This window comes from Hippopotamus amphibius, chromosome 16 (assembly GCF_030028045.1).
Source record: "Hippopotamus amphibius kiboko isolate mHipAmp2 chromosome 16, mHipAmp2.hap2, whole genome shotgun sequence".
Taxonomy (NCBI): domain Eukaryota; kingdom Metazoa; phylum Chordata; class Mammalia; order Artiodactyla; family Hippopotamidae; genus Hippopotamus; species Hippopotamus amphibius.
Genome location: NC_080201.1, coordinates 1,051,758 through 1,071,185, shown reverse-complemented (window position 1 = coordinate 1,071,185; position 19,428 = coordinate 1,051,758). Strand labels below are relative to the sequence as shown.

General features: G+C 64.5%; 1 protein-coding gene across 7 annotated transcripts in view; it reads left to right on the top strand.

The window, feature by feature from the left end:
- Nucleotides 1-14,870, top strand: part of ZC3H18 (zinc finger CCCH-type containing 18) — a 45,296-nt gene extending 30,426 nt beyond the window's left edge. For all 7 annotated transcript variants that reach the window (XM_057711648.1, XM_057711647.1, XM_057711649.1 and 4 more), the window contains 10 exons: nucleotides 6,398-6,589; nucleotides 7,325-7,450; nucleotides 9,030-9,131; nucleotides 10,215-10,361; nucleotides 10,661-10,720; nucleotides 11,452-11,612; nucleotides 11,766-11,965; nucleotides 12,354-12,450; nucleotides 13,482-13,578; nucleotides 14,346-14,870. In XM_057711648.1, coding sequence (XP_057567631.1) covers nucleotides 6,398-6,589; nucleotides 7,325-7,450; nucleotides 9,030-9,131; nucleotides 10,215-10,361; nucleotides 10,661-10,720; nucleotides 11,452-11,612; nucleotides 11,766-11,965; nucleotides 12,354-12,450; nucleotides 13,482-13,578; nucleotides 14,346-14,556 — 1,393 coding nt within the window. In that variant the 3' untranslated portion in view covers nucleotides 14,557-14,870. The remainder of the gene's footprint in view (nucleotides 1-6,397; nucleotides 6,590-7,324; nucleotides 7,451-9,029; nucleotides 9,132-10,214; nucleotides 10,362-10,660; nucleotides 10,721-11,451; nucleotides 11,613-11,765; nucleotides 11,966-12,353; nucleotides 12,451-13,481; nucleotides 13,579-14,345) is intronic.
- Nucleotides 14,871-19,428: the final 4,558 nt, after the last annotated feature.

The window sequence follows — 19,428 nt, the reverse complement described above, 5'->3', positions numbered from 1 at the left end:
CTGGCTACAGACGCCCTCCCCCAGCTCCAACAAGCACATCCTGCTTGTTTCCAAGAAGCCAGCTGACTCTTCCCAGGCAGGCGTCTCTACACAAGTGTGGCTTTCAGGGGACTGGGGGAGGGCAGGCCAGCCGTGTCTGCGTGTAACCACAGGTCCGTCCCATGTGCGAGGGGTCGCGTCTCGATGGACCCCGTTGTACATTGAAAATGCACCTAGCCTGCCTGACCCACGGCCGTCGTGACGTGTGCGGCGCCTCGTGTGATGTCCTGACCGCTGTGCTGAGAGGGAACGCGCACGCTTGTCTGGGTCCAGAGGGTTGTCTGCCCTCGTGGTCACGTGGCTGACAGAGGCGCTGTGGCTCACTGCCCAGGAAAAGGTCAAAACGCAAAATTCAAAGAACAGCTTCTGCTGAAGGCATGACATTCGCACCATTGTGAAGTCACAGAACAACAGTTGAGCCACCGTAAACCGGGCCATCTGTAGCTCATGGGACAGACGCCTGTGTTCACATTCCAGGGCTGCCTGGCCTCTCCTCAGGGAAGTACAGGCAGATCCAAAAGGCGGGTTTTCTTAAAGGCAGTAGCAAGTTTTGGCCCGGCCCCCAAGCAGCCAGAGCACTGGGAGGGCGGCCTCCAGATCTGATGCTCACACAGCCACAGGGTCTCCTGCTGGGAAGGGCTCGGCCAGAACGTGGCTGAACCTAGTGGGTCAGGCTGCAGGAAACTTCGTGAATTCTTCCTCAAATCAGATGCAGCTTTTCTCATGGGCTGAGGTGCTCTGCTGGCGGCCTCTGACCGGGTGTGCTTCCTTGCGTTGGGCTCAGCTCGGCTCCCGTGGGTCTCCACCCCCAGCACCTGCAGCCCTCAGCAGAGGGGGCGCCCGCCCCTCGGCCTGGGTTCAGACCAGCCTGAGGGGTGGGGCTTCCCCAGAGCAGGAGTTCCAGCAGGGCCTCCTGTTTCCTTGTCTTTGATCAGCCAGAGCTAGAGGGACCACTTCTTCAGGAGGTGGCCAAGTTCCCTGCCAGAATTCCCTTACATGCTCTCCCTTTCATAGAAGAGTTCGTTTATTTAGCCTCGGAGAGGTTGGGACTTCTTCATCCGCAGCTGGGTGGAAGGGACTGTCCTCAGCTGAGACAGGAGACTGACAAAGCTGTGTACGCTGTCGCCTCCGGCGCGGTGTGAAGGGCTCTGGGCAGTGGGGCAGAGTCTGTGCCGGGGTCTCACGTGCGGCTCCTGTGGACGTGCGTAGAGTAGGTGACAACAGAGAGCGTCTCCTGGTTCGTCTCCAGCAGCACGAGCCCCCGCAGCCCACCTTGGGACGGGAAGGCGGAGGCGGCGGGTGCGCCGTGGGGCGGGGCCCGGGGCTCCCTTCTCACCCCCTGCCCAGCCGTCGCTCTGAGACGGGGGACCGGGGAGCCGCCACGCCCTGTCGGCTCCGGGCCGGACACCACGTCTCTGTGTTTGGTGGTGGCCCTGCTCCCTTCGTCCAGGTTTGCCTTTCTGATTATGCCTGTTCAGACGCTTTGCTGCTTGTGTGGCTGGCCTGATTGTAGGCCAGCGCCGAGCCTCTTAGCCGGGTCCGTGGAGTGCATTGACGGGCAGGCCCCTCTTGTGCAACCCCCTCCTGCCTCTGTAGCCAGGCCCGTGGGTGTGCTCCGCCAGGTCGGGCGCCGGCGGTAATTAGGGTGTTCTCAGCACAGGCAAGGGAGTTTCATTCCAGACATAAATAGTAACCGGGACCTTCCCGAAGACATTGCCCAGACTGCCTGTTATCTTTAAAGCTGTTTACTGAACATTCGGGTGTAGTGTGAGGTTTAGTGCCTCTTGGGGTTAAAATGCCCAGCTTCTCATTTCCTTGGAGACAGTAGTCCTGGTGAGGGAGCTCTGCCCGCGCTTCCTCACGCTTGCCGGGCCTGGCAGGCTGTCGCTTCAGAAGCGGGGAGGTGCCCTGCTCAAGCGTGCCCACCTGGAGGTCTTGGGGCAGGGGAGGAGCCACTGTTCTCAGAGCCCTGTGGGCGGGGAGGTTCCCGTGCGGTTGACCGAGCCGCGGCTGGACCCCTGCCCGTGCATCTCCATTCGGCTCGCGCTGGCCCCTGGGCCGAGGCTTCTGTCGCCCTGGAGAGAAGGGTGATGGATGACGGGGGCTTTGACGGGTCCGTGGGACTCTTCTGTCTTTGCCAGGAAGTCCGTGCCAGGCGTCCCTCTGCGTCTGGCGGCTCCCCTCCGTCTCCCTGAGTGCTCCTCCTCCTCCACCTCCGGCCTCCCCTCCTGCCGCGGCGGCTCAGCCTTCCGTGTCATCCGTCTTGTGTGTGGGATTCGTGGGTTTCGTGGATTTGAACACCACACGTGGTGTTCTGTCTGGACCCACGTGGTGGTGTCGCCTGCCTCTGCTGACCCCGAGGGCGCCAGGCGCTCGCACCCGGACACCTGCTGCGCTGTCCCCGGGCTACGGGCGCCTCCCACGCCTCTGTCTCCGTCTCTGTCCTCGCGCTTGAGGCGTTAGATCTCCGGCACTGACCTTTCTATCGTATCAGCAAGAAAGATGCTCCTTGAGAACTTAGGAATCTTAATTTTATCTTTCTCATCTTGTTCCAACCTATCCCGGACGTCGTTTGCCTGCTGACCTGCTCTGAGAAAGTCATCGTGCCCGGGGCGTTTTCGAGGAGAGGTGTATCCTGTGTTTTTACTTCTTGACTAACGCACTGAGTTACAGAGGTTGCCCGCCTGCTTGACGAAGATGGAAAGACTCGTGGTCTCTCATGTGTGCTAACCCAAGTGCAGACGTGTGGTGTTGGTGGGAAGTGGGAAAATGCAGGTGAATGCGAAAGCAGTCAGGAACAGGGTGGGGCCTGGGGGCCACGCAGAACTGCAGGCCGCTTGGGAGTGGAATGGGTTTGGGAACAGTCTTCACGACCCCTCCCAGAAATTAAGCGATGGAGTTGAAACATCTGAGGGTTAAAGCCACGGGTCTGTGGCCCTGGGTGCCCCTCCCTGGGGACTGCCCTCACCTTCCCAGGCTCCCTGGAGGAAGTGAGTAGGAGTGAGGGGGTGGGGGTGTGAGTAGGGAGGCCTGTTCTGTCCCCTGTTTGTCTGCCTGTGGGGCCCTGGGAGCCGGCTCCTGCCCACTGGGCCCGGGGATGACCTCGTCCAGCATTTGGGAGGTGAGCAGCTTCGTGGGGAAGGGCTGGGGGAAGGCCCTTGGAAGGCGTGAGTCCAGTTGGAAAAACCCACCCCTTGCTGTCTGTCCCCTCTCCCTGCATCTCTCCTGGCTCTTTAACCCTTCTGTCTTAGAAGAGAGCCTTCCTCCTCTTTATCTTTTCCTAGCTTTGACCCCAAACTGCGCCGCCGCTCAGGATGGGGTGTGCAGACACCCTCGCTGTGGCCCTGGCAGAGGTTGCCAGGGGGACCGGGGCCCTCTCTCATGAGCTTTGCTCTTCAGAGTCCCTCTCCTGTGGCCTTGAACACAGGATCAGGTGCCTAGAAGATAAGGCTGTGCTGTGGCCATACTGGGGAGGGTTGCTTGGAGCTTACTAGAGGGTGTTTTCCCCTCTCTGTTGAGAAGAGTTGATGTAAACTCCAGATCTGTTCTGTCGGCTTCCCAATGCCAGCGTGGCTGACGGGTGTCGTCCTCCCGCGCGTCCCCAGCTCCCGTGGTGGAGAGCCTGCTGTCCTGCGTTCCAGTAGTGTTGCTTGTCTGGCTACCTGGTTTTCCAGGAACCTGTGGGTTCTTCCCCCGGGCGTGTCAGAGAGCAGAGGGATGGCCCGGCCGCGGGCTGTGTCGAGGTCACCGGCCTCTGTCATGGCTGCCTGATGCCTGAGCTGGGAGTGGACCTGCTTGACTCTTCCCCGCCCTTCCTCAGCACTGCAGCGACAGGGTCCCCAGACAGGCTTGTGAGTGAACTCGACGGACGCTCAGCACTGACACGGCCACGTCGTGAATCACACCCTTGGTTTCCGTCTGTTTCTCTCGTCTTGGGTTAGAAGGGCCACAGGTGGCAGAGCTGGGCCATTCTGATGACTCGTGAAAACCTAGTGACCAAGGTGTTCCGTTTCCTGTTGCATTTTTAGAGTGAGAACAGCACAGGAAGGGTAAAGGTGAAAGCAGCTCGGGATGGCCCGGGACAGGCCAGAGTCCTGTGGCGGGTCTCACTTCCTTCCTGGACGGCGCTTCCAGGAGGACCTGCTTAGGAGCCAGAGGGACAGTGGCTCTCCGCATGTGGGGCTGAGATGACAGGGATTTTATGCCTCAGTTTATTGCGTCCTTGGGGCAGTTTTAAACGTTGGGTGTCGTGCCTGGTGTGGGACTCTTTGCAAATAGTAGGCGTGGAACTTGCTCGTTCACCACCCATTGACTGAAAAGTTCTGAAAATATCCACAGGCATTGATTGTTGTCTGTGATGATGTAATGTCAGTAGATGCTGGTAGTAGAAACCTTATATAATTCTGAAAATCTAGTGCCAAAAGGCAGGACCTTTTTTTAATGAAACTGTGATGTCTGCTGACACCCATCGCAGATGGGAGGACATGGTGGGACACCGTGGACAGGTCTGACAGCGTCTAGCCCAGAGCCTCGCGGGGGCAGGGCCGCGGGCTGCTGCAGGGTCCTCCAGGTGAACGGGCAGGACACGTCGGCACCTCTGAGGGCTCCGTGTTGGGACTTGTAAGGCCGGCATGGTCCTGTGTGCAGATGAGAGGAGCCAGATTCATAATGGGAGAGCACAGCCCCTCGGAGTAAGTTTATAGGGCTGGGAGATGGCATCGCCCACAAGCCATTCTGGAAAGGAAGGCGGGCCCACCAGCCTGCGGGACAGTGAGCGGGAACACGCCAGGGCTCTCCCCTCAGACTGCGCATGACAGCCCCTCCGCAGCCCGCGTGCCAGGCATGCCACGCTGGGGCGGGGTTCGCAGAGAACACAGCAGCTCTGGAGCCGCAGGAGCCCGTGTGGCTGGGAACGGAGAGGGCTCTGTGAGCCTGAAAGGAGCTGTTAGACGTGCACCACGTGTCACCACCACCCGCGCCGGGGAAAGCCAGTAGCCTGGGAGAAGTACCGGAGGGGGAGAGCGCGCCCACCGCTCCCATCCCAAGAGCGCGCTAGAGCGCCGGCCGAGGACAAGGACAGCCAGACTCACAGGTGGCCTCACGGCGCCAGGTTCTGCCACACAAACGGGAGCCCGTTTCTGTGTGCGCGGCCGCCAGGATGCAGGCCCCCGTCTGTTGGGAGGTGCTGTGGCACCGCGCAGGTCACACGGGAGCCCCGGGGGAGGGACACAGGCACCCACTGTGCTGAGCGTCAATTGTTTTGACTTTCAGGGAAAATATTTGACAACTTAGCAGGAAGCTGGTAAATGCTCACCTCTTTGGCCCACTGATTCCACATCTTAGAAATTTGTCCTTGAAAAAACATGTGCATAAAGACTTGTATAAAGGGTGGTTTTGTTGTTCTTTGCGTTTTTTAAACACGTAAACAGTGGAGAAATGTCCAGATTATGTAATACCTGACAGTGAACGACTACACGGTCAGGGAGGCCCGCCGCAGCGGTGCAGTCCCTGGACAGTCCCAGCTGTGCTTCCAGGGTTCACCGTGGAGAATGAAATAAAGGCAGAGAGGAAATTATAGATGCTAAACGCTGGCTGTCCCCGGAGAGCGAGATGATGGGATTTTTATTTCCCTGTTTTTACTTCCTGAGTGATTTTTTAATCAGTAAGCATCATAAGGCCGGCGCTGCCTTCGTGTTGAACTGCCGTGAGTTGCTCTGGGACCCCACGCTCTGGCTCTCTGTAAAGCAGGGGTGCTCTGACGTGGGGCGCGGGGCCCCCTGCCACCTGCTCACACCCTCGGGACCCAGTTGCTCCCCCTCTCCTGCCCCGTTTGGCGATGTTGCGTTCCCAGTTGGTGGTGAGCCCTGGGGCAGCCTGCCGTGGGGGCTCCTGCTGGGAGATGGTGGTCTTTCAGTGAGTTAAATTTAGAAAACAAAGGAAATGTCTGAGGCTTGGACTTCACGCGTGTGCAAACAAGAGTTCTTCAATCCCCCGAGCTTCCTCGGTGCTGGCTGTGCAGCCACTGGGCGCGGGCTCTAGACAGGACGTGCCCGGCGAGGCCCCTTCCTCCCCGTCCTTCCCGGAGCCCTGCAGTGGGAAGGTGGGGGCTCGGGGGGAGGGTGGTGCTGGGTGCCCAGGTACCCTGCCGCCCTGGAAGACAGCACTGGTGGAGAGAGCCTGCGCGTGTGGCTCCGGCTGCGGTCTCCCGTCGACAGCGTACCTGCTGCCCTGCGTATCGGATGTTCCTGGAGGGAGCCGTTACGTTGCCGTCTCTCCTCTCGCTCAGCTTCTTTTACCAAACAGCAGTGCTGTCTGACGGGAGGTGGCCCCAGACCTGCTCTCTTCTCTGTGATTTCAGCCGTCAAGCTGAGCCACCAAAGAAGGAGACGGCCTCTGCCGGGCCCCAGGTGAAGAGAGCCGACGAGTGGAAGGACCCCTGGCGCCGGTCCAAGTCTCCCAAGAAGAAACTCGGGGCGTCAGTCTCCCCAAGCCGGGCACGACGGCGTCGAAAAACATCCGCCTCGTCGGCCTCTGCCTCTAATTCCTCCAGGTGAGGGGGCAGGGAGGTCAGCAGGACGGGGCGGCGTCTGTCTGCCCCGCAGGGCTGTGCTGGGGCCGGGCCCGAGGGCACCGCCGGCCGGCAGGACTGACGCTGAGCGCCCCGGGGAGGCGTCACGTGCCCCAGGAGTAAACGGCGCGGTCAGGCCGGGCGCAGGCAGCCCAGGGTGCCGCGCAGGCCTGGGCGGGGCCCGTGCGGGGGGGACCGGGAGGGAGACCGGGAGAGCCGCCTGGCTCCGGCGCCTGGTCAGTCCGCCCGTCTCCTGTGAGTTCGGGTCGGCAGCTGTGACGTCTGTGTGTGCACTGGGTCTGCACTGGCAGGTGAGGGTGCTGTGGACGGTGAGAGCAGGTGCTCTCCCTGGAGAGGGCCAGGAGGAGCCTGCAGAGGTGGACGTGTCTGTGGACTCAGGGTTTCCACCGCCTGCACTGGCAGACACACAGATGCACACGCGTGTGTCTGCCCGGGTCAGACACACTCACCTGCACGCACGGGCACAGGTGTCCTGGCTGTGTCCCCCGAAGGCCGGGCGCTGTGTCAGCAACGGCAGTGGGCACACCCAGCAAGACACCCGGTCTTGGTCTCCAGACGCCATTCCCACGAGGGGGGCCTGGCCTGCCGCGCGTCCACAGGGTGCTGGAGGGCGGCTGTGTCTGCGCGGGGGGGCGTCATGGGGGCCGGCAGCGGGCAGGGGCGGCTCAGCTGCTCTCCTCTCTGCTGCCGCTCCAGGTCATCCTCACGGTCCTCCTCCTACTCTGGCTCTGGCTCCTCCCGGTCCCGGTCCCGGTCCTCGTCCTACAGCTCCTACTCCAGCCGGTCTTCCAGACACAGCTCGTTCTCAGGCAGCCGGTCCAGGTACGTCCTGAGGCCCGGCGGGTGGGGGGGTGGCGCAGGCCCGTCCGGCCGCCTGCATGGGGGCAGGTCTCTGTGTTCACGGGGCCCTTCCAGGTCCTAGTCGTGTCCTAGTCGTGTAGGAAGAGTCTCGCTGGGTCGGGTGTCTGGTGAATTCTGAAGAGTCCACAGCGAGGGGCCAAGGAACCAGCACAGGGACGCACAGCGGGCTCACCAGCCACCCGCCCTCAGCCTGATCGGGGCTGTGCGCACGTCGTGAACAAGGCAGCCCCGGGGCCAGCGCCGGCTCGGGCGGCTTCCTGTGGCCCTGCCCTGCCCGCGCGCGGTGGGTCCCACTCAGGGTGCTACTCCCCTGTTCCAGAAAGATCAGGGCTGTTTTCCCCACTGAAAACAGGCAAACTCTGCTTGAGATGTTAGAGAATTTCTGCCGGGGGACGTTATTGGTTCTCATGAGGAATAGGAAACGTCTGACGCTGTCTTTGCATCTTTAGCCTTTCCAAGCAGCACAGCCACCGCGTGCGCCCCCACCCCAGCGCCACCTCCACACACACCCAGAATCCCTCCCCCAGCTTTTCTGCCTCCTGCCAGCCTGAGACACCTGGGTGGGGCCCCACCCAGGACAGGTTTCAGACCAGAGGGAGGCTGAGGGTGGAGGGGCCACCCGTGTGACTCTGTCCCCGCGGTCGCAGACGGGTGCAGCTCTCCCAGATGGCCGCAGCGGGCCGTGGACCAACCCCTACCACTCACACGCACTCCACACACACCACACACAAACACACATGCCCGCCACTTCCCTGGGGAGCACGTCACCAGGTGTTTCTGGGATAAACGAATGGGTCTTCCTGCGGGGTCTGTGGCCCGCGGTGGTGCCCCTTCCTTGGCAGGCTCTCTCACGCTAGGACAGTGTAGGGAGGGCGGGAGCAGCACGAGATCATTGAAGCTGCCGCGTCCGGCGGCCACGTTCCTGTGTTTGTGGGGTGAGAGGACAGCTGGGCCTGCTTTTCCTGAATGTTGTCTTGTGCAGAGTGACAGCTGTGAGAAAGGAAAGCCAGCCTTTTTCTAAGGGTGTCCAGAGGGCCAGCGGTAGGCACTGAGGCCTCGTGGCCCGCCTGCCAGGAGTGAAGGTAGTGCCTTGGTGCGCAGGGGAAGGCTGCCTGTAGGAGGCGGGGAGAAAGACAGGAAAGTTACGGCTCCTCCGTGCAGGAGAAGCCTGTGTGGTGAGCTGTGGGGGAGAAGCCTGGAACCAAGCTGAGGCGTGTGGGGCTTCCGGAGACCCCGTGGCGGGGGTGCGCCTGCAGTCTGCCCCCGTGAGCACTGGGTGACGCCGGGAGAGGCGGAAGAAGGCCCTACGTGTGGTGTGTCTGTGTCTGAGCAGTCCTCAGAAAGTCGGGGGCACTTTCTCCGCTAGTGAACCCCTCCCCGCCCCAGTTGTGTTTGCGAGTCCCACGGGCTGCCCCAGGGCCTGGCCCCGTGCTCTCGGGGTCCTCCCCGCCGGCCCCCAGATGGCAGCTGAGGGCTGCTGCCTGCCCCCGGGGCGGGGACCTGGTGGGGCGCCCTCCTCACACCTCTGCTCACTCCTCAGGTCCCGGTCCTTCTCCTCGTCCCCATCCCCGTCCCCGACGCCGTCCCCACACAGACCTGTCAGAACCAAGGGGGAGCCAGCTCCGCCTACCGCGAAGGCAGGGTGAGTGCTGCCCACGGGCCCCGGGGTAGGCGCTGGGCATGGGCCTTGGGGCTGGGGCCTCACCCGTTGGGGCGAGCACGGCTCGTAAGGCCCCCCGCCCTGGGGACCCTGCCAGGCTCCCTGTCGTCCTTCACCGTCTTGGCTGCTCCTGGAATTGGTCACGTTGGCCCCTCAGCAGCTGTGGTGGCGGGAGGGTTAGGAGCCTGGCGTGCAGGGCGGGGTGCACGGCCCCCAGGTGAGAGCGGGCTCCGCGCGCGCGCGCGCGCTGCTCTGCCGGGCGTGAGGCCGTCCCGACGTCGGCCGTCCCCGCAGGTCTGGCCCGGCCCCCGCGGCAGGTTTTCCTCCAGAGTGGGGTTGGCTCCTGGACCTCAGGCTTAGGGGATTCTGCCGGCTCGCTGTTAAATAGGGAATGGCATCGGGGTGTAGCGTAGGCCCCAGGCACTGCATCCACCTGAATGGTGCCGTGGGCTGGGAGACCCCCGCCACAGTGCAGGCACTTCGGGCCCCTGGCTTCACGCAGACGGCGTCACCCAGGGGCACGCGTGGGTCTGTGTCGGGTCGGCACGGGCTTGGACTCAGCCCTGCCGCCGTGCTGAGCCGCGTCCTGTTACCCAGACGCTGCTTCCTGCCGGCCTCAGCGTTGCTGGCAGAGTTTGCTCTGCGGCCCGCCTGTGCCGTCTGTGCTCAGGGCACTTAGCAAGTGGGTGGGCTGTCTTCCCCATGGGATGTGGAGGACAGCCTGGGGGCCGTTTTCCCCACTGCTGTGTGGTCCCCACACGCAGCCGCGCCCGGCAGCCCTGGAGAGCCGCCCCCACGTGCAGGGCAGGCGATCGGGGCCCTGTCCCTCGGGGGGAGTGTGGCCCAGCTCTTGGCGCTCCCCCAGGGCTCTGCAGGCGGCCCCTCCTTCCTCCCTCTCCTGCCTGGGACAGGAGGCAAGGTGATGCTCGGCGTGGGGCGGGGTCTGCAGGAAACGGCGCCTCGCGGGGCAGTGTGTGCCCGCGGAGCACGTGCCCTGAGGTCGGCCGGCAGGCCCGCCTCCACCTGCCCGGTCAGGCCTGACCCGCCATCCATCTCCCGTCACAGAGAGAAGCTGCTGAAGAAGCCAGCCCCGCCTCCAGCCCCACCTCAGGCCCCGAAAACCACCGCTCCTGCCCCCGAGCCCGCGAAGGTGTCCGGAGACCTCCGGGAAGCCAGGAGGAGGGAGAGGCGGGCCAGGACCCCCCCCAGGAGGTGAGCGCGCCGGCCTCGCAGCGCTGGGGGAGGCGTGCTCCCGGGCGGCGGAGGCAGGGACCGTGACCCGCCATCAGCCTCGGGGCCCTGCAGCAGGCGCTGGGGCGGGGCGCTGACCGCCGGGGCTGGGCCGGCTGCACTCGGGGGAGAGCCCCACGGAGAAGGATCCGAGCCCCGCCCGCTGCCCGGTCGGGGGTGGTCCCTGGGGGCGCGTTGGTCCCAGGCCCGCGAGCCCTGGCCCGGAGGGGCGCCCGCGCGCGGAGGCGGGAAGGTAAGCGGGACGCTTGGCCGTGTTGCAGGCGGACGGCCAGCGGCAGCGGCGGCTCCAGCGGCTCCAGCGGCTCCAGCTCCAGGTCCAGGTGACGCCCGTGCCCCCGCCCCACCCCGCCCGCGCCTGCCCCCCGCCCCCGCCAGGCCCGGCAGCCCGGGGGAGGCCGCCGCAGGTGCGAGCGCCCCCGCGGGCCGCTGGTCGGGGGGGTCTGGGCAGAGAGCCCTGCTGTGTGGCTGTTCAAACAGAGGGTCGTGCGGGCCAGCCTTCGGGCTGCTTGAACCCAGTTTTCTGCCCCGTGTGGAGGCAGCAGGCGGCCTGTCCACGTGCCCGGGCCTGTCTGAATTGGTCTGAGGCGTGTCGAAGGCCTAGCCTTTCAAGCAGACCACGCTCGGCCCTCCCCGTCGCCGCGTCTGCACACCTCCGTGCGCGGCGCTGAGTCCTTGTGTGGCCTGGGCCGCGGGGGGACCGGGGCCCAGGAGCGCGGCCAGGTCCAGAGCCTCCTGAGCCGGCCCGGGGGGCGTCCAGTGTCGCGTCTGCTCGCGCCGCAGCCCGTGTCCGCCTCTGTTGTGTGTGGTCGCCGGGAAGGGTTTCCACCTCTTGGTCACTCTCAGTCGTGTGTCCCTGCCCAGCTGACAGCAGGTCACCTGGGACTGCGAGGGCATGGCCGCTGCCACTGCTCCGTGGGCATCCCCTCCCCGGGCGGCACCTGTGACCCGCCCGCAGCCCCTGCGATCCCGGCTGGTGGGGTTCCCCTGCCCTGGGAACGGGCGTCAGGAGGCGGGGCCGGGCCGGGCGGGAGCAGGTGTGCTGTGCCCGCAGGTCCCTGAGCGTCAGCAGCGTCTCCTCGGTGTCCAGCGCCACCTCGAGCAGCAGCTCGGCACGCAGCGTGGACTCGGATGACATGTACGCGGACCTGGCCAGCCCCGTGTCCTCGGCCAGCTCGCGGTCCCCCACCCCAGCCCAGACCAAGAAGGAGAAAGGTAGGGGCCCGGGCGCTGGGCGTCCTGGCTCCAGGCAAGGGAGGGGGTGTGCGGCGGCCACACGCGGCCAGCTGGTGACGCCTTCCCCCGGCTGGCACGCGGGCGGCCACCCCACCAGAGCAGAGGCTGTGATGAGGTGTTTCTCATTGGCAGGAAAATCTAAGAAAGAAGACGGCGTGAAAGCGGACAAGCGGAAACGGGACCCGTCCACACAGCCACCCAGACCCCCGAGAGCCCCTGCGGGCGGCAGGTCCTCCCAGCAGCCCACCGCCCCCCAGCCGGCGCCGCCTGGGCAGCCCCCAGCGGCTGCATTCGTCACCCACAAGGAGATCAAGTTGACGCTGCTGAACAAGGTGAGGCCGTGGGCAGCGTTGCTGGGGCTGCGGCACCCACGGCTGTGCCGGCCAGTGGCTTCCCACGTCCCCGCTCACCCCGCCCCGGCGGACAGCCTCGCAGCAGTGCCGCGTGGGCACGGGGCGGGTGGTGGGAGACGGGCTGGGTCCCACACGGCAGCCCTGGGACCTGGGACGGGGAGCAGAGCGGACCGGGCCTCTCCGCGTTGGCATCTGCAGTGTCCCGAGGGGCCGGGGGGCCTGAGTCCTGTCCCAGGCGCGGAGGCCTGGAGACCGTGGCCCTGCCTCCCCCGGGGCACGTGGCGCAGGAGCCCCAGGAGTGCCTGCAGGCGCGGAGAGCAGGTGGCTGCCGGCTCGGGTCCCCGTCACACTCACCCCGTCGTTCCAGGCCGCGGACAGAGGCAGCAGGAAGCGCTGCGAGCCCGCCGACAGGGACAGGCAGAGCCCGCCGCCGGCCAAGCGGGCCGCGCCCTCCCCGGACCGCGGTGAGCCTCGCCTGTGTGCTCTTAAAAGTATGGGGGCCCCCAGGGGACTTCTTAGTGGGTGGATGTGTCTGTCCACGTTCACAGGTTTTAAAGTTAGAACTGTAATGCTTTAAAAATAACAGTAATAAGCCATTGTGTTTTAACGCAAACAAGAGTTTTTCATGGAAGATAACTGTGTGTACCAGAACAGAGGTCAGCAAGGCGGGGCGTTGGGCTTGGGTCCCCACAGCCCTCCTACAGCTGGGGCCCCACCTCTTGTGAGCACACAGGGCGCTCAGCCGCTGGAAGACCCCCGCGGGCCCACGAGGCTGTGCACGTGCAGGGGGGCGGGCCGCACCTGCGGGCGAGGGCGCGCGGGGCTGCCCTGGGGGTGCTCGGCCCCTCCTGGAGGACCGCCGGCCCAAGCAGAGGCTCTCCCTGGCGGCCTCTAACCAGGGAGGCAGAGCCCCGAGTGGTGCCAGGCCGCCCGTCCGCCTAAACAGAGGGGAGGGCCCAGCGAGCCCTGCCAGGGTCGGGAGGAGGACACCCCCAGTCCCGAAGCCTGCGCGGTGCAGGACGCCTCCGCTTGCCCTCGCTCAGGGCCCCACACGCGCACGACAGCAGGCCCTCTTCCCGTTCTCGGTTTTGCGTGTAGCTTTTAAGCCGCCGTGCCGGGTTGCTCCCTGTGTGAAGACCCGCACCATGAGTGTGGTCAAGGCACGGAAGGAGGCTTTTGTCTGCTTGGCATTGGACGCTCAGAGCGCGGCGGTCTGTTTTGACGCTGGCTCAAGAAATCCAAACCCAAACTAGACCTCGGCTTCCGTGTTTTTCTGGGGCTTCGTTTTCTGATGTAATCCGTCCTTCCCTTCCCTTTTTTCTCCCTGACTCTGCTGCTTGTTTTCTTCTGTGAAAACGAGGACGCTGAACAGAGCGGCCACCACTCTGTGGCATGGGGGCGCCGGGGGCCAGAGGGGCTTCCCCATCCTTGTTTGTGCACGCCAGCCCCCGTGTGGCGCTGGGACCCTGGTCTCACCTTGTCCTCTGTCACCCAGGTTCTCGGGACCGGAAGTCAGGTGGGAGACTCAGCTCCCCGAAGCCGGAGCGGCAGAGGGGCCAGAATTCCAAGACACCCACAGCCCCTGCAGACAGGTGAGTGTGTCGACCCCCGCCCCTTGCCCTGGGCCCCGCGCAGCGGCTCCTTTGCCACCGAGAGGGCTGGCCCAGCGTCCCCCCCCAGGCGGAGGCCAGCAGGCAACAGGACTAGCCAAGGGCAGACTCAGGCAAGAGGGTGGTCTGGCCTGTGTCCTCACTCTGCCCCACCAGCGGGTCCCGGGACGAGGCACAGCCCCGAGCATGCAGCTCACGGCCAGAGGACCAGGACCCGGGTGGTGGCGGCTCCTCCCCCTCCCACGTGGGGCGCAGGACGTGGGAGCGCGGATCTCCTCTTCCCAGGAAGTGGGCTGAGTCTTTGCATACCTGCACCCTCGGCTTTGGTCAAGGGCCAGGTGGGAGGGGACCTGGGGAGGCCGGGCGCGGGCCCCCCCCCCCCCGGCCCTCGGCCCACAGCGCTGCTTGAAGCCGGGGTTAGCAGCGTGGCTCTCACCTCCGCGCAGAGCGAGGCGCGTCCAAGGACCCGGAGTGGGAGCGGCAGGTTCGCAGGGCTCCAGGCGAGCCCCAGCGCCGTGCCCTTCGCCTTCCCGGGCTCTGCTCCACCGTCGGGGGCGTGGGAGGCATGGGGGGGCCGCCTCGACAGTGGCCAGAACCCGGCTGCAGGCGGGAGTCTGGGCTGGGCCCTGCGGCTCTTCCGTCCCGGGGGGCCTTCTGCCCGGCGGGTCAGCCCCTGGCGGCCAGCCCCCGGCGGGAGGCTCGGGCAGAGAGGCCCTCCGCCGCCTCTGATGGGCTTCCCACCCCCGCAGGAAGCGCCCGTTGTCCCCGCAGTCCAAGAGCTCCAGCAAGGTCACCAGTGTGCCCGGCAAAGCCTCAGACAGCAGCACCGCCGCCGCCTCGGCCGGCACCAAGGCAGGGAAGGCCAGCACGCTGTCGCGGCGGGAGGAGCTGCTGAAGCAGCTGAAGGCCGTGGAGGATGCCATCGCCCGCAAGCGGGCCAAGATCCCCGGGAAGGTGTAGCCGGGCTCTGCCCCAGGCAGACTCTCCTGTTTTTATAAATAGGGTAAGCACAGCCGTTTTGGATTTTGCAGTTCATGTCTTATGTTGGCTGTGATTCTTTTTAAAAATTAAAAAAGGAAAAAAAAGTTTCTCAGCTGGAAAAGAAGCCGCACGTGTAATGAAGGTGACGCTGAATCCCAGATGGAACCAGCCCCTTCCCAGAAGTCCCGCGAGCCAGGCGGGGCGGGCAGGCGGCAGCACCCTGAGGACCGGCTGCGATTTTATGTAAATTATGAGTCCTCCTCCCTCAGCTGGGCAGGCAGCGGGCATCCCCACCGCCCGGCCGCGTCCTCGGCACCAGCCCTCCTCCCGTCGCCAGGAACACCAAGTGCCGCCAAGCGTCCTCCCCGCCCCCGTCGTCCCCAGGATCAAAAAATATATATATTCTTGACTAAAGTCTGATTGGGAAATATTCCTGTCTTTTATTTTAAGCATCAAATTGTTTTAGTTGATTTAAAAAGAAAAAAAAAAAATACAGAAAAGACCAAAAAAAAGAAAAAGGCCAAGGGTATTGCTGGGCATCTGTCAGATGTGGAGGGTCTTTTTTTGAGGGGTCTCCTAAAATAAAATATTTTGATAAACAGCTGTCTTGCCCTGGTGGTGATGTCTGCCTAGACCCGGCCTTCCCCTTGGCGATGCCCGCTGGGCCCCAGGACGCAGGCTCCCACTGGGCGGTCTGGCCCCGTTGGACTGCTCACCTCAGTTGCCTCACGGGGGCTGGCCTGGCGGGGCTTCCTGAACACCGAGCATCTCCGCCTGCGCGAGAGGTCATTGTCCCCGGCAGCGGGCCGAGGGCCAGAGAGGTGACCCCAGCCCGACAGCCAGTTCCTCCCTGAGTGTCTCAGACACGCGGCTGGAACCCACGCGTACGGGCAGGTGTCAGCGTGAAGCCACGGCCGAGACCACCCTGCCGTCTCACTGCAGGGCCGGAAGGGATGTCGTCCTGTCAGAGCCGCTGCCTGCAGCACCCTCCACAGCCCCTGCTCTCCTCCCGGCAGGGCCAAGACCACTGGAGGGAGACCCTTCCTTGTGGGTTGAAATTGCAGAGTGGTGCCAGGGGCCTAGGAGTGCCCCGCACGGCCCTCCGTCGGCACCTCTGCTCTCGGATGGCTTCCTTTAAACCAAGTCCCGTGAGTCCTTGCAGACGAGCAGGGGCGTCAGGAGGTGCCGCCTGGGGTCTGCTCCAGGGCTGCGTAGCCAGTAAAGTGTGGGACCGGAGAGCCGGGCGGGAGCCAGCACCGCGGGGCCGGCCACACCATGGGGCCTCCTGCGTGGACTGTTTGCAGCCACGTCCACGCCCGCCCCACAGCACAGCACAGCACAGCACACGCGATGCCTCTTGCGTCACTGGCCTCGATCGTGTGTCTGGGCAGTTTCTCAAGACTCACCTGATTTGCTGTCGGGTCAAAGCCAGGTGCAGAGGCAACGCCCATTCTCTGAATGGGGCTTTCGAGGACACGGGGCCAGGATCCAGGACACCTCAGGTGATAGCCTGTCCCTGCGCTCTGCACCCCCAGCTGCTGGGCCCCATGAGCCAGGCGGGCGGTGATGGCCTCTGAAGCCAGGAGCCCACAGGTGAGTCCCCCACGCAGGTCTCTGCACTCAGCCCTCTTGGCCTGGCTGACCCCCCGGTCCCCATGCCGAGGGGCTGGCCTGGCGTGGCCTCCTGTGCCTGGGCTGGACCAACGGCCCTGGGTCCCCTGGACCGGAGCTGGGTTTAAGCTAGCAGCTTGCCATTTGTCGTCTGGGGGCAGGGGCCTGTCTTGGGAGGGCTGAGACTCCCCCAGGTCTCGTAGAAAGAACATTCCGGGCGAGGCATTTGGGAAGAGGGAGGTTCTGTGCTCCAATGGGCTTTCTGCATTCTTGCCCTCCAGGGAGCGGGAGGGCCGAGGCCCTGCCAGGCGGTTAACACGCCGAGCTGGGAGCGATGACCAGTTCCTCGAGCTCCCTCTCTGCCTACGGACCCCTGCCCCTCCCTCCAGCCCTCCCCCTCCACGGCTGCAGACCCCGAGCCCGAGCCTGCCCCTGCCTGCTTCGTCCCCCCCACTCCGGGCCTTTGCACGCGCTGTTTCCTGTCCCTGGAAGTGTGACCCAGCCGCACCTCACACGTCCTCTTGCAGCTCAGGCCAGGCCTGCCCTGTCCCTCAGGCCCCCCCCATCTGCTGCCCCAGTGTGTCCTGGGGCTGGCCTCCTGGGGTCAACGTTGCTGTGCTTTCCTCGAGTGTAAACCAGAGGCAGAAAGGCCAGCCTCAGCCCTGCTGCGTTTTCTCACGTGAACGCTCCTCTTCTCGAGGAAAGGGGCCAGGTGTTAGCTCCACAGACGGGAGCCGCACCCCTCGGGGCCTCTGCCCACCACCCAACCCCGCGAGCCCCCCTCCCCAGGCCAAGCTGCTGCTTTCCAGCCTCGGGTGTGCCCTTCTCTCACTCTTGAATGGGTGAAAAAAGAAAGATTTCAGTTTTTCAGTTTATAACTTTTCTAACTCAGAGGTGAAATATCTCCAGTGTCGTGAGTGAGTCCGTTGTGCTGGTGGGGCAGCTCGGTTCACAGAAAATTAAGTTCCTGTGGGTTTCTCACGCCTGCTGGTGCAGTCGCCTCCCCACGACCCCACTGTCATTCCACCGCTGACTTGGACACGCCCTCTGCTCCACTCCCGTGTCCCCGGTTCCCTCAAGGCCCTGGCCTCCACCCTCCCCTCGCTCTCTGCCAACTGCCAGGCTCCCCCCGTGACAGTTCCGCCAGCGCCCCAGCCCCTGCGGGTGCATCAGCCGCTGAGGACAGCCGTCAGGCCCCGTCAGCAGGGGAGCTGGGCTGGAGGAGGCGCAGGGCCGCCCTGGGCAGCCAGCCCTTGAGGGGCTGTGGACGAGGATGAGGTGACGAGGTCATTCCTCACAGCGCAAACTTCTGCGAGCGTGAGAAAACTGGACTGTGTCCTCAGCTGACCGTGGGCAGGGCTGTCTGGGGCCGTGGTCGAGAAGGCCACGCCACAGGAAGGAAGGGGGAGCAGGTTATTGCTACCCCACTTCACAGACAGAACGGAGGCCTGCCGCTAGGCCTCCCTGCGGGATGGGGGAGAACTTTGAGCCTGGAGCTGGAAGAGCCTGGAGCAAACCCCTCCTGCAGTCCACCTCCCCAACCCAAGCCCACTTGGGCTGCTCCTGTCCAGCCAGGGCCACCCCAGAGGCGCCCAGAAGGACTGGCCCTGGTGAGTCTGCCCCTGTGTCTCCTGTGTTTCTGCCTTCCTGTCCTGGCTCTGCCCTGTTAGCTCGCCCCTGCCTTCCATCTGCAGTCTCTGCGTGTGTCTGAGCCTCCCTGGACCTCTGTACCTGTCTCCATCCATCCCTCCTCCCCTACCTCCCTCTCCCCCTGTGCCCCTCCATCCCCTTTTTGCATCTCTCCAGGCAGAGACTCCAGAGCTTGGTCAAATGGGTGTGAGCTGGGGGCAGGGATGTGGTGGGTGTGGCTTGAGGGGTGGCGCCACCCAGGACACCTCCTCCGGGACACCCTCTGGCCTTCTTCCTGCAGCCGCTTTTCCAGTCTTGCCCAACTCGGTACTGGTGCACTTGCTTCAGCTGCCTGCCTGCCCGCCCGCACGCCCACAAGGATGAGGCACAGCTGGGCCCCGCCCTGTCCTTTTGGCCGGTGCCCGGGACCCCGACTCCAGCCAGGCTGCCGGCGCCCACAGGGCAGCTTGGGTGGGGGGGCGGCAGTGAGGAAGGAGCAGGAGGCCTGGGTTTGTCCCCACTTGCCCTTGCCCACCCACTCAGCTGTTCAGAAAGACACAGAAAATTCTGAAGCTCAGCCCCTCGGCGTGGGGACCCCTGCGAGAGCGAGTTCTTTCACTTCCGAAGATCCTATGTGGGGACCCCAGCCCCAGAAGGCAAGCCCACTGCCGGGGGCCGTGTCCCCAGCCTCCAGGTGGCTTTCTCCCCCTCGACTTCTCCCCTAGGGGCCTGTGCCAGGCACGGGTGCCCTCTTCCCTCACTCTGCGAGGGCAGCTCCGTGCCTGGGGACAGGGAAGGTCCACGGCACACCAGCCCTGCCCTCGAGGGCTCACACTACCTTTGGGGCCGAGGCACAAGGGACTGGAACTTCTGGGGCCCCGGGGGCCCTGCACTAAGGCGGGGCGCAGCTCAGCCTAAGGAAGGTCTTTCTCTGGACCTGAGCACCCAGCCCGGAGGAGGCACTGGCTGGGCCCGGGTGTCCCACAGCCGCCTCCACAGCCCTCCCCGGGGTCTTCCTGTCCACCGAGTCTGTGTCTCCACACCCAGACCGGCCCTCTGATAGCGTACATGTTGGCTCCTGCCAGCAGGCGAGGGAAAACCAGAAGGCAGGTGGACTCCATCCTCCACGCCCAGGCCCTCCTCAACCGGACGTTTTATGCTGCTTCGAGAGGACCAGGGCAGATGGGCTCCTCCCAGGATGGCGTCCAAACCCCAGCATTAGAAACTTTGCAGAATCTGGCTCCAAACCATCTCCTTTTCAGGGCAACGAAGGCCCCCTAGCACCCCGCGAGCAGCACAGAGTTGGTGCAGGAGGGCTCTGGGGCCTCCTTAGAAAACGCCAACGGCGCCCTGTGCCTTAAAGCCTCCAGGGCACCCTCGCCACCACCCCCCGCCCTCCCCGGAGATAGGCACGTTTGTTGACTGAAAGCACAGGTGCCAACAGAGAAACCTGAAGACACGCACTGGGCCCCAGCCCCCCATCCCTTCTGGAACCTCCCCGCGTGGCAGGAGGAGGACAGAAGAATCAGCCCTGGTGGAGGACAGAACAGCAGCTCAAAATGAGCGACCCCCCCCCCCCAAGTCACCAGGTCCAAAAGGCAGACACGTACA